General features: G+C 48.2%; 1 protein-coding gene across 1 annotated transcript in view; it reads right to left on the reverse strand.

Moving 5' to 3' along the window:
* The window catches only part of ACSBG2 (acyl-CoA synthetase bubblegum family member 2), a 44,187-nt gene that overhangs the window by 25,331 nt on the left and 3,018 nt on the right, over window positions 1-15,838 (reverse strand). The window contains exon 2 of the mRNA XM_058163724.1: window positions 5,573-5,765. Coding sequence (XP_058019707.1) covers window positions 5,573-5,688 — 116 coding nt within the window. The 5' untranslated portion in view covers window positions 5,689-5,765. The remainder of the gene's footprint in view (window positions 1-5,572; window positions 5,766-15,838) is intronic.

Consider the following 15,838-nt stretch of genomic DNA (forward strand, 5'->3'; position numbering starts at 1 on the left):
CTTCCTTCCTTCCTTCCTTCCTTCCTTCCTTCCTTCCTTCCTTCCTTCCTTCCTTCCTTCCTTCCTTCCTCTTATTAAAATCAAATTGCAAAGACAGGCCCAATTCATGCTGAAGTTGCTTTACGCCAGGGCTCTCCAAGCTGGCTGAGGAATTCTGGGAGTTGAAGTCCACAAGTCCTAAAGTTGCCACGGTTGGAGAGCCCTGCTTTACAGACCATCTTTCGGTTCTGTTGTCAACTCTGAAGTTGAGCCGAGCCAGGCCATTTTCTAGCTTCAGCGTTGCCACACTGGAGCTGAGGGTTAGGGAGGGAGTTTGTAGCCAAAACAAAACCCTTTCTCTTGGGAACCAAGGACATTCCCACAGGTGGTCGGAAAGAGGCGGAGTGATGTTACCAGGCAACCAGACAACAGGATGATTGGACCATAACTGTTCGGGGAAAGGGAAAAACTTTTACTTTTAACTCGGTGAAAACCGCGGGAATATTCAGAGTCGGTTTTTCACCAGCCTGTGCCAATATGATATTTCCAATAAATCCGTTCTCTGAGGAATCTGCCTGTCCTATTTATCATGAGAGTATTACTTGGAACCCTGACATCTGTTCTTTTTCACTGGGATCCTCACTCGCATCTCAAACCTGGTTAGCCAAAGTTGGGGCGTTCTGCACGCGGTCCATTACATCATTTTGGGATTCCCCCGTTGCATGGAAAGGGAGAAGAGGAGGACATACGCCCACTAGATGTGGGAAGGGTTCATTTCATATAGAAACTCTTGCAAGGATCTTCTTGGGCAGAAAAGAAGAAGAAAAGACAGGCTGGAAAGTTCTCAAAAATAAAAAAATAGCCTGTGCTTTTTTTCAGTTCAAAGAGGAGGCAGCTTCCACTGAGCTGAGGATTAAGAGAAACTCCGGCAAACACAGGAAGCCAAGCAGGAAGGGGCTCGGAGGAAGGAGGACCAAAAGTGGAATCCATAATAGTAGCTGGAAGAAAGAGGCTTTCTGAGTAGAAGCACTAAGTAGGTAGGACCTGCTTCCCAGGATAGGGGCATCGCTCCTCCTCTTTCCAGGAGGCATTCCCTAAAAATACACATTTTGAGGCAGCCGATTTCACGCGACAATTAGGAAAATTCAACTCAGAATAGAGCAGGAAGGGACCTTGGAGGTCTTCTAGTCCAACCCCCTGCTCATGCAGGAGACCCTATGCCAGCGATGGTTAATCTTTTCAGCACCGAGTGCTGAAACTGGAGCGCATGCACGCCAGAGCACCACAACCCAGCAGAGAGCAGCTGACAGGTGTGTGTGTGTGATGGAACATGGAAGAGCAGCTGGCGATGGCGTGTGTGCCCACAGAGGGCCTCTGCCATTTCAGACAAGTCGCCGTCCAATCTCCTATTAAAAAACCTCCAATGTTGGAGCACCCACAACTTCTGGTGGCAAGCAGTTCCACTGGTGAATTGTCCTCACCATTAGGAAGTTTCTCCTTAACTCCAAGTTGCTTCTCTCCTCAATTAGTTTCCATCCATTGCTGCTTCTCCTGCCTTCTGGTGCTTTGGAGAATAATTTGTCCCCCTTCTTCTTTGGGGCAGCCCCTCAAATACTGGAAGAGTGCTCTCAAGTCCACCCCTAGTTCTTCTTTTCTCTAGGCTGGCCATACCCAGTTCCTACTTATTTTTCATACGTTTTAGTCTCCAGGCCTTTAATCATCTTAGTTGCTCTTCTCTGCACTTTTTCCAAAGGCTCTTGTTTTTTTTGTAATGTGGGGACCAAACTGGATGCCGGATTCCCGGAGTTCCACAGGCCTTTATCTGGGCAACTTCTGGTCCAGAGGGTTAACTTCTCCCTCTTTCCGTCCCAAACTCGGTGTAATCCCGAGCTTTATTTGCTCAATGGTTCCGCATGGATCTTAAAAGAAAGGTGAGCCAATGGCTTTGCCTTTTGCTACTCGCCTGGCCTGTTTCCCAAGAGAAGCCGGTTTCCCAAGAGAAGCCGTAGGAGAGAGATTTCTGGACCGTCTTTCCCCATGACCAAAAATGGCTTAAAGGGGACACTTCTCCAAGTGTTCTGTCTGGGACACCAAAAGGGAAACCGAGGCGGGGAGGAAGGCTCACCACTCCCACCTACCCACCCTGACTGAAAGGACGTTTGGGTCTTCTCTAGCAAAGCACCAGGGCCGGCTTTGAAAATTGTCTCAACCCTGGCTTGAAGCAGGAGTTTTGTGAAATGAGACACAACTGGGTCAGATGGTCTCCAGGAAGGAAGATGGTCTCCAGGGGAAGGGTGGAAATTCATTGTGTAGGGTTTTCTTTCTTGTCTCATTTATATGAGCACTGCACACCAGAACAACTAGACACAAGTTGAGTTTTTCCCTGAAGGCCATCACTCTGCTAAACAAATAATTCCCTCAACACTGTCAAACTATTCAATAAATCTGCACTACTATTAATCTTCTCATAATTCCCATCACCAATCTCTTTCCACTTATGACTGTATGACTGTAACTTTGTTGCTGGCAATCCTTATGATTTATATTGATATATTGACCATCAATTGTGTTGTAAGTGTTGTACCTTGATGAAGGATTTCTTTTCTTTTATGTACACTGAGAGCATCTGCACCAAGACAAATTCCTTGTGTGTCCAATCACACTTGGCCAATAAAAAAAAAAATCCATGTATTCATGTAAGGACTGTATTTGAGAGTGACTGTCACAGCAAGTCCTGAACATCTTAGATTTCTGTCAGGTGGGAGAGAAACTTGCCCCATGAAAGAACTTAATAAGTGCCAAGTGATTCCTGAAGACCAACTGAGAATGAACGCTTTCAAAAATGTGACCATGATGATATGCATGAGTTTTGTTTGGGATTTTTCTCCTTGCAGGAGAAACAATTTTTGCCTTTCTGATCTGATTGGTGGCCTCTTTTATGCCATCTGAAGATCCTAAAAGCAGACCTGTGCAGCTTCGCACTCTACAGATTGTGTTGGTTTTGGGATTGCAGCTGTATCGCTGAATGCTGTTATTATTTTTTGTACTTGTGAACTGATAACAGAATAATGCGACACTGCGATTGTTGAAATGTGCAAGGGATTGTTCCTATACGACCCTTTCCCCACCTAAACCTTGGAGACTAACGGGCTCCCGTGGATAATTCTGCCCATCCATCTCCTCCGTCCATCTCCTCCCCTCTGAGTCGCAGTCTGTCATTCACAAGCCGCCAACGCTGTGGGGAGGAGGGGGGGGGGCACAGGACTTTCACTAGAGGCTGTACCCCAAATTACAGGGCTGGCCTCCTCAGTTGCCACACCCCAGCTTTCACTCCAAAAGCATCACAGTTTACTTCCGAGAAGCCGCAAACCACAGAATGGAGGCCCTTTCCTGAGCCTGCTGGAACTGGCGAAGCTGTGGGGCAGCCGTGCCCGGATCCTGCTTCTGCTTTCCCACCACTGGGGCCCACATCCTCGGCAAAGCACCCTTCCCTGGATTGTAACAGGGAGGGAGGGAAGGATGGAAGGCGAACAGCGGGCACTGAACCTCTCTCTTGTAAGGGACACCCGCAACGCCAGCGTCTGCGTTGGTGAGACCCCTTGTTTTTGAGCAGAAAATCACACACACACACACACACACACACAGACAGAGAGAGAGAGAGAGAGGGAGGGAGGGAGGGAGGGAGGGAGGGAGTGAATGAATGTCTCTGATGCTGGAATCTTGTTCCTCCGATGAGCAGGATTTCTGCAACGGAGAAAGGAAGCTATGGGGGAAGAAAGGGGCAGCTGGCATGGGGGTGCATGAAATTGCCAAGCCTGGTAACTGCCCCCCTGCCCCCCTCGCCCCCCCCGGTTTGCTTGCTGGGAAAAAAGAGAGTGAATCTGGGGTTTTCCTGCCCTCCACCCAGCGTCCCTTGAGGTGCTGCCCAGGGAGGCACCAAGTAATAGCCGTTGGATATTCTTCAGCTGGTATCAGCATTTGCCTTTCCAAGATTACACCAGGACCCTCGTCGCTTCCCCCACCATGAGCTGCAAAGGCCACCCCCCACCCCCACTCAGTTCCCAAAGGCCACACTTGAACTGCGGGAGACCCCAACCCAACCCTACTAAGGATTCTCACGACAGGTAACGGTCCTCCTCCGAGGACAATTGGGCCTAAAAATTTCTGTTGCTACATGAGACAGTTAAGAAGTGAATTTTGTCCCACTTCATGATCCTTTGAAATGAAGAACGGGGAAGGATCCCTGCCTTGAGCAAGCGGGGTGGGGGTGGATGGATTGGATGGCCTCAAGGGCCCTCCCGGCTCTAGAATTCTACAATGTTAAGGAAATGACTCCTTCCTGCTTTTAAAGGGAATCAGGAACTACTTCCATTGAGAAATTCCGATTTCGAAGCACGAGGAAAAAACACCAGAGATATTGTATTAAAGGCGGGGCAGTTTTGGGCCAAACGGACAGGTGATCCTTAGAGATGCAATTCTTTTCCGAAAGATGATGGATGGCTAATTCCCTCTAGCACTGATCGTGTTACCTAGTTGGGTCACGAAAGGCAGGCAAGCCAAGAGCCAATGTTAGAGAACACCAAGGACTCAAAGGAAAAAAAACAACTCAGATAAGCAGGGATTAACACCAGACAAACAGACAAGCAACACTGTAGCCAAGGAAGTGCCAAAAAGGAAGGAAAACAACAACAACACTTTCTCACCAACACAGACAGGGTAACCCATTAGCATATCAACCGAGAGCCAACCGCTACTGCCTTCCAGCACTGATGACTACCGTCCTCGATTTACGACCAAAACCGAGCCCAAAATTTCTGTGGCTAAGCCAGGCAGCTGTTTATTTATTTTATTTATTTATTTAATCAAATGTATATTTGATTTATATTTATATACCGCCCTATCTCCTGAAGGACTCAGGGCGGTTAAGCGAGTTTTGCCCCATTTTACAAACGTCCTTCCCACAGTTGTTTAGTGAATTCACCGCAGTTCTTAAATTCGTCACACGGCTGTTCAGGCTTCCCTGCTGGCTTTGCCAAAGGGGATCATGTCACCCCAGGATCGCTGCGACCATCGTAACTAGGAGTCGGTTGCCCAGCGTTTGAAGTTTGATCAACTTCTGTTGAATCCCCTTGACTGTGGGGGATGCTGCGACGGTCGCAAGTGTGGAAAAACAGTCACAAGTCCCTTTTCTGCCCTCAGTGCTGCTGTAACTTTGGTCACTAAATGAACGGTTGTAAGTTTTGAGCTCTACACGGGTGGGTTCGGCTGTTCGCGGCTGAATGTTTGGTTTATATACAGACCAGCGGTCTCCAACCTTGGCGACTTTAAGACTTGTGGACTTCAACTCCCAGAATACCTCAGCCAGCAAAGCTGGCTGAGGAATTCTGGGAGTTGAAGTCCACAAGTCTTAAAAGTCACCAAGGTTGGAGACCCCTGATACAGACCACTAAACTACAAACCAGGATGGCCAGTTCCAAACAAGTTCCACCTTGTTTTACCAAATCTCCACTGGATTTTCTACTCACTCAATGGCCCAAACCACCCCATAGTAAAAATGAGGGTCCCCGTCGGATGGGGGTGGGGAGACACCCACCTGGGTGAAGAGGTGGTCATCTCAATGTCGTTCAGGGAGACGTCCGTCGGTTCAGAGAACGGAGGTGTCGCTGGTCCCGCAGGGACGGATCCGTTCACCACAGCTGCCGCTGCCATCTTGACCGAGCCTCGGGTGGCCGGAAAACAGATCCCTTACACCGTCTCTAAGCGTTTGAAAGCACGGAAGGTTTAACCTGAATTGAGAAATCAAACAGCGCCTCTTAGTATCACCTTCTCACTTCCGGGCGTGTGTGGGAAGCCACATGCAGAGAAGGAACAGGAAAAGAAAAATAAGTTAAAAATATTAACCCTTTGGAGATGGAAGAGATGTGGGGGAGGGGGGCTGTTGTTTTTGCAAATGGTCACCTTTGGGACTGGCTTTTAATCCCATAGTCCTCCAGGTGTGCAATCGTGGATCGTTGGCCAAGGCTGGACTAGATCCCTCTCAGTAGTACCTGTGAGAGGGATCTTGGAGTCCTAGTGGATAACCATTTAGAGATGAGCCATCCGTGTGCAGCAGCTGCCAAAAAAGCCAACACAGTTCTGGGCTGCATATCAAGATCACGTGAAGTGTTAATACCACTTTATAAGGCCTCGGTAAGGCCACACTTGGAATATTGCATTCAGTTTTGGTCGCCACGATGTAAAAAAGATGCTGAGACTCTAGAAAGAGTGCAGAGAAGAGCAACAAAGATGATTAGGGGACTGGAGGCTAAAACATATGAAGAACGGTTGCAGGAACCGGGTATGTCTAGTTTAATAAAAAAGAAGGACTAGGGGAGAGATGATAGCAGTCTTCCAATATCTCAGGGGTTGCCACAAAGAAGAGGGAGTCGGGCTGTTCTCCAAAGCACCTGAGGGTAGAACAAGAAGCAATGGGTGGAAACTAATCAAGGAGAGAAGCAGCCTAGAACTAAGGAGAAATTTCCTGACAGAACAGTTAATAAGAGGAACGACTTGCCTGCAGAAGTTGTGAATGCTCCAACACTGGAAATTTTTAAGAAAATGTTGGATAACCATCTGTCTGAGATGGTGTAGGGTTTCCTGCCTGGGCAGGGGGTTGGACTAGAAGACCTCCAAGGTCCCTTCCAACTCTGTTATTATATATTACATAGATGACCCTTCCCCCAACACTGTCCTTGAAATAAATCAAAAGTTGACCCCTTTTTCTTTCCATCCCCAAGCCTCTGAATGCAAAATCTGTTCATGATTTTTGCCATCCTGCAGAGACCTTTGTCTACCGTCAGAATACCAGAATTGGAAGGGGCCTTAGAGGTCTTCTACTCCAACCCCCTGCACAAGGAGGAGACCCTATACCATTCCAGACCAATGGTTCTCCAATCTCTTCTTAATAACCTCCAGTGTTGGAGCATTCACAACTTCTGGTGGCAAGGCGTTCCACTGGTTAATAGTTCTCACTGTCAGGAAGTTTCTCCTTATTTCTAAGGCTGCTTCACTCCTAAATGAGTTTCCATCCATTGCTTCTTGTCCCGCCTTCTGGTGCTTTGGAAAATAGCTTGAACCCCGGTCCTCTTTGGGGCAGCCCCTCAGATATTAACATAACAGAACATAACAACAGAGTTGGAGATCTTCTAGTCCAACCCCCTGCCCAGGCAGGAAACCCTACATCATTTCAGACAAGATATTGGAAGATGCTCTCCTGTCTCCCCTGGTCCTTCTCTTCCCTAGACTAGCCAGGCCCAGTTCCTGCAACTGTTCGTCATATAATTTTAGCTTCCAGTCCCCTCCTCATCTTGGTCTGCACTTTTTCTAGAGTCTCAACCTCTTTTTTATAGCGTGGAGACCAAAACTGGATGCAGGATTCCAGGTGTGGTCTTACTAGAGCTTTCTAGAGTGGTCTTAGTACCTCCCTTGATCTTGATTGTATCCCTCTGTTAATGCAATTTAGGAATTTATTGGCTGTTTTGGCTGCTGGCTGATATTTAAGTCACTGCCTACGAGGACTTCAAGATCCCTCTCGCAGTTACTGGTTTTTTTTTTCTGAGCCAGGTTTCAACCTAACCTGTACCTGTGCGTTTGGTTCTTCGTGCCGAAGTATAAACCTTGCTTTTCTCAACCACCACTTGTTGGATAGGGCCCAGGGTTCAAGTCTATCCGAAAGAAGCTTTCTTTTTCCACCAAGCGGGGCTGGCTTAAATTGACCAATTTTTAATACTGAGGGTTTTTAGTGGGTTTTTAAGGGATTTTAATTTATTTTGTAATTTTTTACTTAGCAATTTTAAATATACAGCTATTGAATTAGATTTTTAACTGGATATTGCATTTTTAAAATCTTTTGGGTATTTGTATTTCATTTATGCTGTACACCGCCCTGAGTCCTTGGAGAAGGGCGGTATTAAAAATTTGAAAAATAAATAAATAAAATAAAATAAAATAAATTCCACCTGGATTCTTGAGCTTATGTGACTTGATGGCACATTGTCACTCAATGCCAAAACCCGAGTTCTTTGAGAAACCCATAATGCTGGGAAAGATGGAAAGGAGGAGGAGGAGGAGCAGGGGAGAGTGGGGAATGAGAGGATGGACTCCCTCACAGGGTTGGGAGACCTGAAGGTTTGGGATTGGAGCCTCCTACTAGAGACAACCCACCCAGGTGGTCAGCAGAAGAGAACTTGATGACCGCCCGCCCCCCCTCCTTCCAGGTGGCAGGGGTCTCCAACCACGGTAACTTTAAGGCTTCTGGACTTCAACTCCCAGAGTTTCTCAGCCATTCTTTGCTGGGAGTTGAAGTCCACAAACCTTAAAGTTACTGTGGTTGGAGACCCCTGATCTAGACAAACAGTTTTGAAGAGCTCCAGAAATTGCAATATTCAAAACCAACCCACTTGTCTCCTGGGAGAAAGGAAGAAAACAGCAGCAGCTTCTTGGAGGAGAAGCGAAAAGTCTTCAAAGAAAAACCAAAAAGTCCAGTTGTCTCTTGGAAAAAATAGACAACCCTGACTTGGATGGCCGAGAATCTCCGCAGAGATCTAATTCTCTAACCTAAACACAATTTTTGTTTTTCCTCACTAGAGTTACTAACATCTGGATTTCTCCCCTGTTGCAACTGGGGAGGGGGAAGCACAGAAAAAGGGACGGCGCATTTATTTCCTCTTTGGAAACAGGAAATGTGCTCAGATCCATGCTCCCCCCCGCTTTTTTCTCCGAAGCCAGTTGAGGGTCATGCCAGGCCATGGGTGACGTGTCACATCATCAGCCCATCGGCCCTCAACCTTGAATGGACCCGTGCCTCTCTCCCTCTCCTCCACCCCCCCCAACAACATATTTCAATCGGCTTCCGGCAAGGCAAACCACGCACAGGATTTCCGCTGGTTTGATCAAAAATAACTTCCATTTGTGTGCTAAGACAAGTGATCGAGGCCGGCAGACGAGCGAATTGGCAAACTTCGGGTTTTTGTTTGGAGACCAAAAGGGGCGGGAGGGGGAAATTTCCAGCCTGTTTGGACCACAGACCGTTTTGCTCCACGGAAGAGACTTTTGAGCAGTCTGTTGCAAGGAGTTAACATAATAACAGAGTTGGAAGGGACCTTGGAGGTCTTCTAGTCCAACCCCCTGGCCAGGCAGGAAACCCTATACCAGTTGCATCGCCAGTTTGTAACTTGCTCACTAGGAAGGAAGTCATTTCATGTCTAACTAATTAAAAAAGAACAAACACGTTCCTTGGGTCCTTGGAGCCAAACAACTACAATTTTCAGCTAGACTGCCTTGGATCGTGGAAGTTCCACTAACGTTTCAGGACCCCAAAGTCAGAGCTAAATCTGTTTTTTTTTTCCCTTCCCCAAAGCTGGATCAGTTAAAGCCAAACCTGGTCTGGCATCTTCCTTCTTCCCAGATCTCCTGGAGAGGAAGATGCTTCTCATGAGGAAGGCAGCCACATATTCCTGGTCAGGGGTCTCCAACCTTGGTCCCTTTTAAGACTTGTGGACTTCAACTCCCAGAGTCCCTCAGCCAGCTTTGCTTTGGGAGTTGAAGTCCACAAGTCTTAAAGGGACCAAGGTTGGAGACCCCTGTTCCTGGTTGTTCATTGATAGACTACTCTTGGACAGGGAGGTTCACTCTTTAAAACTATCTCACCCTGTGTTCCTGAGACAGACATTTTAAGCCAGGGGTCTCCAACCTTGGCAACTTTAAGACTTGTGGACTTCAACTCCCAGAATACCTCAGCCAGCAAAGACCCTCTCCTGTTCCAAATTCTATTTTGACCGGGTGAAAGTATTCTGTCCTCAATAGGGACTCACAGAACCCCACCACCACCACCCCTGGGGATTTTGCCCCAGATCGAAATTCCCCCCTGCCTTCTTCCCCCTTAAAATTTGAACCCGAGCCCGTTTCCTTTCAGTTCACCAACAAGTGTCAAGTGCCAAGGGGACCCGGCGGTTATCTCAGCTATCGAAAACGCCAATGTGAACATGCCTTGAAACAAAACGGGGGGGCGCGGGGGGAGAGAGAGAGAGAGAGAGACGGGTGTAAACTTGGCAAACACCAAGAACCGGAAGGAAAGCCGCTAAGGTGCCCCTGCAGAATTACCTCTGCTCCCCAATTCAGGGCCTCTGGTGGCTCAACAGACTAATGCAGTCTTAACAGCAGCTGCTTGCAATTACTGCAGGTTCAAGCCCCACCAGGCCCAAGGTTGACTCAGCCTTCCATCCTTTATAAGGTAGGTAAAATGAGGACCCAGATTGTTGGGGGCAATAAAAGTTGACTTTGTATATAATATACAAATGGATGAAGACTATTGCTTGACATAGTGTAAGCCGCCCTGAGTCTTCGGAGAAGGGCGGGATATAAATGCAAATTTTAAAAAAAAATTCCCAAGAGAAGAAGAGTGAGAGAACCAACTAAGTGGCCCCTGGAGTCCACCTTCTGCCAGGAAAAAGGCCTGCCCAGGTATGAAGTGAACTAAGATTTCTTTCTCAAGGATAAAGCACAGAGCCACCCAAGGCACCAACCTCCCTGTTTTCACCCATCCATTATCAGTCCTTAGCCCCTGGGCTGGCTGGGGGGATTCTGGGGCTTGAAGCCCACCCATCTTAAGAGCTGCTAAGCTGGAGAAGGTAAACCTGGCACCCTGGGGAATTCTGGGAGTTGAAGTCCAAAAGCCCCCAAGGTTGAGGGAAGACTGCCTTACGGGGCAACCCTGCCCTGTCCAGAAGGCGAAACCGTAAGGACCGTTGTTTGGCTATCCCGGAGTGTGGCCCACATTGCACGACTGGCACTCAAGGTCAGCAGCGGCCTTCTTCCAGAAAGACACCCATAACAGGTCAAAAGGTCTGTTTTCACAGAAGGGCTTGAGAAAGAAGGACTCCCGTCTGGGCCAAAGTGCAAGAGTCCGGTATTTTTAGCAACCCTCCAGCTTATCTTTGAATCAAATGTTTGAATTGCACACTCGCCAGGGGGAAGAAAAAAAACAACAAGCCAGACTTTCGGCAAACGTGAGTTAGTGCCAGCAGAGAGAAACCTGTCCCGAGATTTTAGCCCAGGAGAGAAAGAAGGCAGACCGCAGAATAACAGAGTTGGAAAGGGACCTTGGAGGTCTTCTAGTCCAACCCCCTGCTCAAGCAGGAAACCCTCTACCGTTTCAGACAATTCAGAATTGTCAGTTTCAGGCATATCTCATTCTATTCCGCTTGTGGACGCCTGCCTTGGGGGCAAGGGGTTGGAATAGAACAGGGGTCTCCAACCTTTGGTCCCTTTAAGACTTATGGACTTCAACTCCTGCGGGACTCTGGGAATTGAAGTCCACAAGTCTTAAAGGGACCAAAGGTTGGAGACCCCTGGACTAGAAGACCTCTGAGGTTCCTTCTTGCCCCGGGATTCTACTCTTATAATCCACCTTCCAGCCAAATTTCACGGCAATTCCTATCCCAGCAATTCTCTTACTTAAACTAATCGAAGAGGCAGCACCTGGCCTGTCACACATTCTGCCTAGAACATAGTGTACCATGTATAACGGCAACCTGGCCACGTGCCTTACAAGCCATGATTTACAGCTTAGCATGTTATGTAAGCGAACTGCAGCTAATTCGACAAAATCTCGGTTCAAAGAAGCAAAATGAAGCTAAGTACAGCGAACCAGCCAGGATCTGAAGAAAAGTTTTCAACTGGGCCTCCAAAAACTTGAGACACAAGCTATTTCCCACCTCCACCCCCCCGCCACCCGGAAGCCTTTCAGGGACTTTTGCCATGGGCAGGAGCACCCTTTCCTCTTGCAAAACTCTTAGCTAGGAGAGAAAAGGTTAAAAAGTCTGACTGCTTCTTAGTTGCACATCATGCAAATGATAGCTGCTTATCGGGCACAGCCCCAATTTGCAACGGTTTTAAACACACTCTTTTAAAGCTGGAATACCAAAGAGGCAGAGTTTAGACCACCTCCCCAGCCCCCCTGGTCACCTCTTACTGCAAGTGGGGCTCAAAGCCCCTCACCCCATCTTCCTGGGAACAAGGAGGTGGCTGCCTCTATTTTACTCCCCCCTTATGCATAACATAGGCTCTCTACTGCACACAGACAGCGAGGGAGGGAGGGAGGGAAGGGGGTCCTGCAAAAACACTAAACACCCTAAACTTGGCAACATGCAGCAGCCCTCATGGTTCTGGGCAGACCCAGATGTGCACAGGTGTCGCCTATCCCGCAGGAACTGCACTGGCAGCCAGTTTGCTTCCAGGTCCAATTCAAAGTGCTGTTGGTCACCTTTAAAACCCTACATGGCTTGGGACCAGGCAGTAGTGGCTTTCAATTTTCTTCGCTACTGGTTCGCTATAGGGAGCGCGAGTGCACGGGGCTTCTGCACATGCGCAGAAGCTTCTGCACATGCGCAGAGCGGTTTTGATGACGTCCGGGCGGATGGGCGGAGCCTCCCACCACCACCGTTACAGGTTCACCCGAACCGGTGTGAACCAGTAGCAACCCACCACTGGGACCAGGTTATCTGAAGGACTCTCTCTTCTCAGTTACATCCACCCGACCCACCAGAGCGGGGAGGCAGGGAACGTTGTGGGTCCCCTCTCAAGGATATCTATACTCTGTGGGGGCACCTGCCCTCTGGAATGAGCTGCCTCCAGGGATACGACAACTCCCTGACCTCCGGACCTTCCGCCACGAGTTGAAGACTTTTTTGTTTTACCGCGCAGGGCTGGCTTAAAGTAATAGTAATTTTAACAGGGGTTTATTATAGCTTTATTATTGATTTAAAGTTTTTATTTCGGCCTAATTTGAATCAGATTTTTAAAAGGTTTTTAATTTTTGTGCTATGTGTATAATTGTGTTTTACGGGACCGCCTGCTGTTACCGAATGCCTCCCATCGACCTGTACGCTCGCACAGAGAGGGACTCCTTAGGGTGCCGTCCGCCAAGCAATGTCGGCTGGCGGCCCCCAGGGGGAGGGCCTTCTCTGTGAGGGCTCCCACCCTTTGGAACGAACTTCCCCCTGGACTTCGGCAACTGCCGGATCTTTGGACTTTCCGCCGAGAGCTGAAGACCTATTTGTTTGTTCGCGCAGGACTGGCGTAGGATTTTAATAGGATTTTAATTAGTTTTAATGTTTTAACATTTTAAAATTTGGGGTTTTATTCTAAATGTTTTAATTCGGCCATTTGTATAATAAGTTTTTAAATTATGGTTTTATGTGTATATTGTTGTTGATTTTTATTATGGCTGTAAACCGCCCTGAGTCCTTTGGGAGAAGGGCGGTATAGAAATTAAATATATATATATATATATATATATATATATATATATATATATATATATAGGAAGAGGAAGAAACAGCTGCGATCACACATTGCTCCCAGAAGCACGAAGCTGAAGCCTGAAGATGACGAATGAGACTTCGTCGAAACGTCACCAAGACACTTCCAATTTTACACGGGAGAAAACCCAAACAACCAAAGACCTATATATATATACATACATACATACATACATAGGGACCAAGAAGCAGGGCTTCTCTGTGGTGGCTCCCGCCGTGTGATTTGAAGGACCATCTTTCCCCAGTTACATCCACCTGACCTACCAGCGCAGGGAGGCAGGGGATGTAATAGGTCCCACCCCCCTCCTAAGCGGGACCAAGAAGCAGGGCCTTCTCTGTGGTGACTCCCTCCTTGTTGTGGAACATCATCCCTGCGGAGATAAGACTGGCCGCTGCTTCGACACTCTTTCGCAAGGCCGTGAAAACCTGCTTCTGCCAAAGGACCAGCCCCCCCATCCCCCCCGAGTGGCATGGAGAATATCAAATGGTTCATTTGATTGTTTGCGGTGGTGGTGTCATTTTTTTTATTGCTTGTATATTTTTTATTTTTGCAAGCTGCCCAAAGTCACTGAAACGCGCACCCACACACAGAGAGGAACATACTCCATGTGGGGGCAACCTCTACTCAAGGAATGGGAGAAGCCAGCTGAACAGATGCTTCCTGCAAAAGGAAAAGCCAGAAGCACCAGCAGCTGGCTTAATGCTGGAGCAGGGCTCCCCTTCTTTCCCATTTTAATAGAATAACAGAGTTGGAAGAAGGGACCTGAGAGGTCTTCTAGTCCAACCCCCTGCTCAAGCAGGAAGCTCTAGACCATTCCAGACAAATGGCTGTCCGGTCTCTCCTTAAAAACTTCCAGTGTTGGGAGCATTCACAATTTCTGGTGGCAAGCCGTTCCGTTGGTTAATTGTTCTCCCTGCCAGGAAATTTCTCTTTAATTCTAGGTTGCTTCTCTCCTTGATGAGTTTCCACCCGTTGCTTCTTGTCCTGCCTTCTGGTGCTTTGGAGAATAAGTTGAAACACCCCCCCCCGGTCTTCTTTGGGGCAGCCCCTCAAATATTGTCCCCCATAATCCTTCTCTTCTCTTCACTAGACTAGCCGTGCCCACTTCCTGCAACCGTTCATCGTATGTTTTAGCCTCCATCCCCTTAATCATCACCATCATCTTTGCTCTTCTCTGCACTCTTTCTGGGATTAATTTAACATCAATTTTAATGCGAAGCCGAGGTGCCCCCCCCCCGGGCACCTGGCCAATGCCCCCCCCCCTCAGCTGGCCCTGCAGAGAACAGCTGTAGCTTCCTGGCAGGCAGGCAGGGCCCTGGGTTTCCCATGAAAGATTTGGACTGACTGTCTCTCCCCCCCACCCTCTAATTAGATCCGCCTGTTGCTTGCCGCAGCAGCCTCCTCGGCTACACCTGCTGTTGAATCATCCAACTTTCCTCCACCAATGGGAGGGCCGAGCGACAACATCCAAGCCCCGTCACGGGGCAGACCGTCCCCGGAGGGCTGTGTGTGTGCGTGTGTTACCAAAGAGGAGAGGAGGTGGAGGGGAAAGAGGAAGAAGAGTAGAAGGAGGAAGAGGAGGAGGTGGAGGGACAGAGGAAGAAGAGGAGGGGAAAGAGGAAGAAGAGTAAAAGGAGGAGGAGGGGAGGAAGAGTAGAAAGAGGAAGAGGGGAGGAAGACGAGGAGGAGGGGGAGGAGGAAGAGTAGAAGAGAAAAAGGAAGAGGAGGAAGAGAAAGAGGAGAAAGGAGGAAGAGTGGAGGAAGAAGAGTAGAAAGAAGAAGAGGAGGAGGTGGAAGGATAGAGGAAGAGGAGGAGGGGAAAGAGGAAGAAGAGTAAAAGGAGGAGGAGGAGGGGAGGAAGAGTAGAAAGAGGAGGAGGAGGTGAAAGGATAGAGGAAGACGAGGAGGAGGGGAGGAGGAAGGATAGAAAGAAGAGGAGGAGGAGGAAGAGAAGAGGAGAAAGGAGGAGGAGGAGGAAGAAGAGTAGAAAGAGGAGGAAGGATAGAAAAGAAAGAGGAAGAAGAGGAGGAGGAACGGAGGAAGAGGAGAAGAGTAGAAAGAGGAGGAGGGGAGGAGGAGGAAGAGGAGAAGAGAAAAAGGAGGAGGAAGAGAAAGAGTAGAAAGAGGAGGAGGGGAGGAAGAGGAGTGGAAAGAGGAAGACTCCTTCCTGCTTTTAAAGGGAATCAGGAACTACTTTCATTGGGAAATCCCGATTTCAAAGCACAAGATAAAAACACCAGCGATATTGTATTAGAGGCGGGGCAGTTTTGGGCCAAATGGACAGGTGATCCTTAGAGATGCAATTCTTTTCCGAAAGACGATTGATGGCTAATTTCCTCTAGCACTGATCGTGTTACCTAGTTGGGTCGTGAAAGGCAGGCAAGCTTAGAAACATCAAGAACTCAAAGCAAAGAACAGATAAGCAGGGATTAACACCAGACAAAGGGACAAGCAACACCCTAACCAAGGAACTGGCCAAAGGAAAACACTTTCTCACGAA

The sequence above is a fragment of the Ahaetulla prasina genome, chromosome 1 (genome assembly GCF_028640845.1).
Source record: "Ahaetulla prasina isolate Xishuangbanna chromosome 1, ASM2864084v1, whole genome shotgun sequence".
Classification (NCBI taxonomy): domain Eukaryota; kingdom Metazoa; phylum Chordata; class Lepidosauria; order Squamata; family Colubridae; genus Ahaetulla; species Ahaetulla prasina.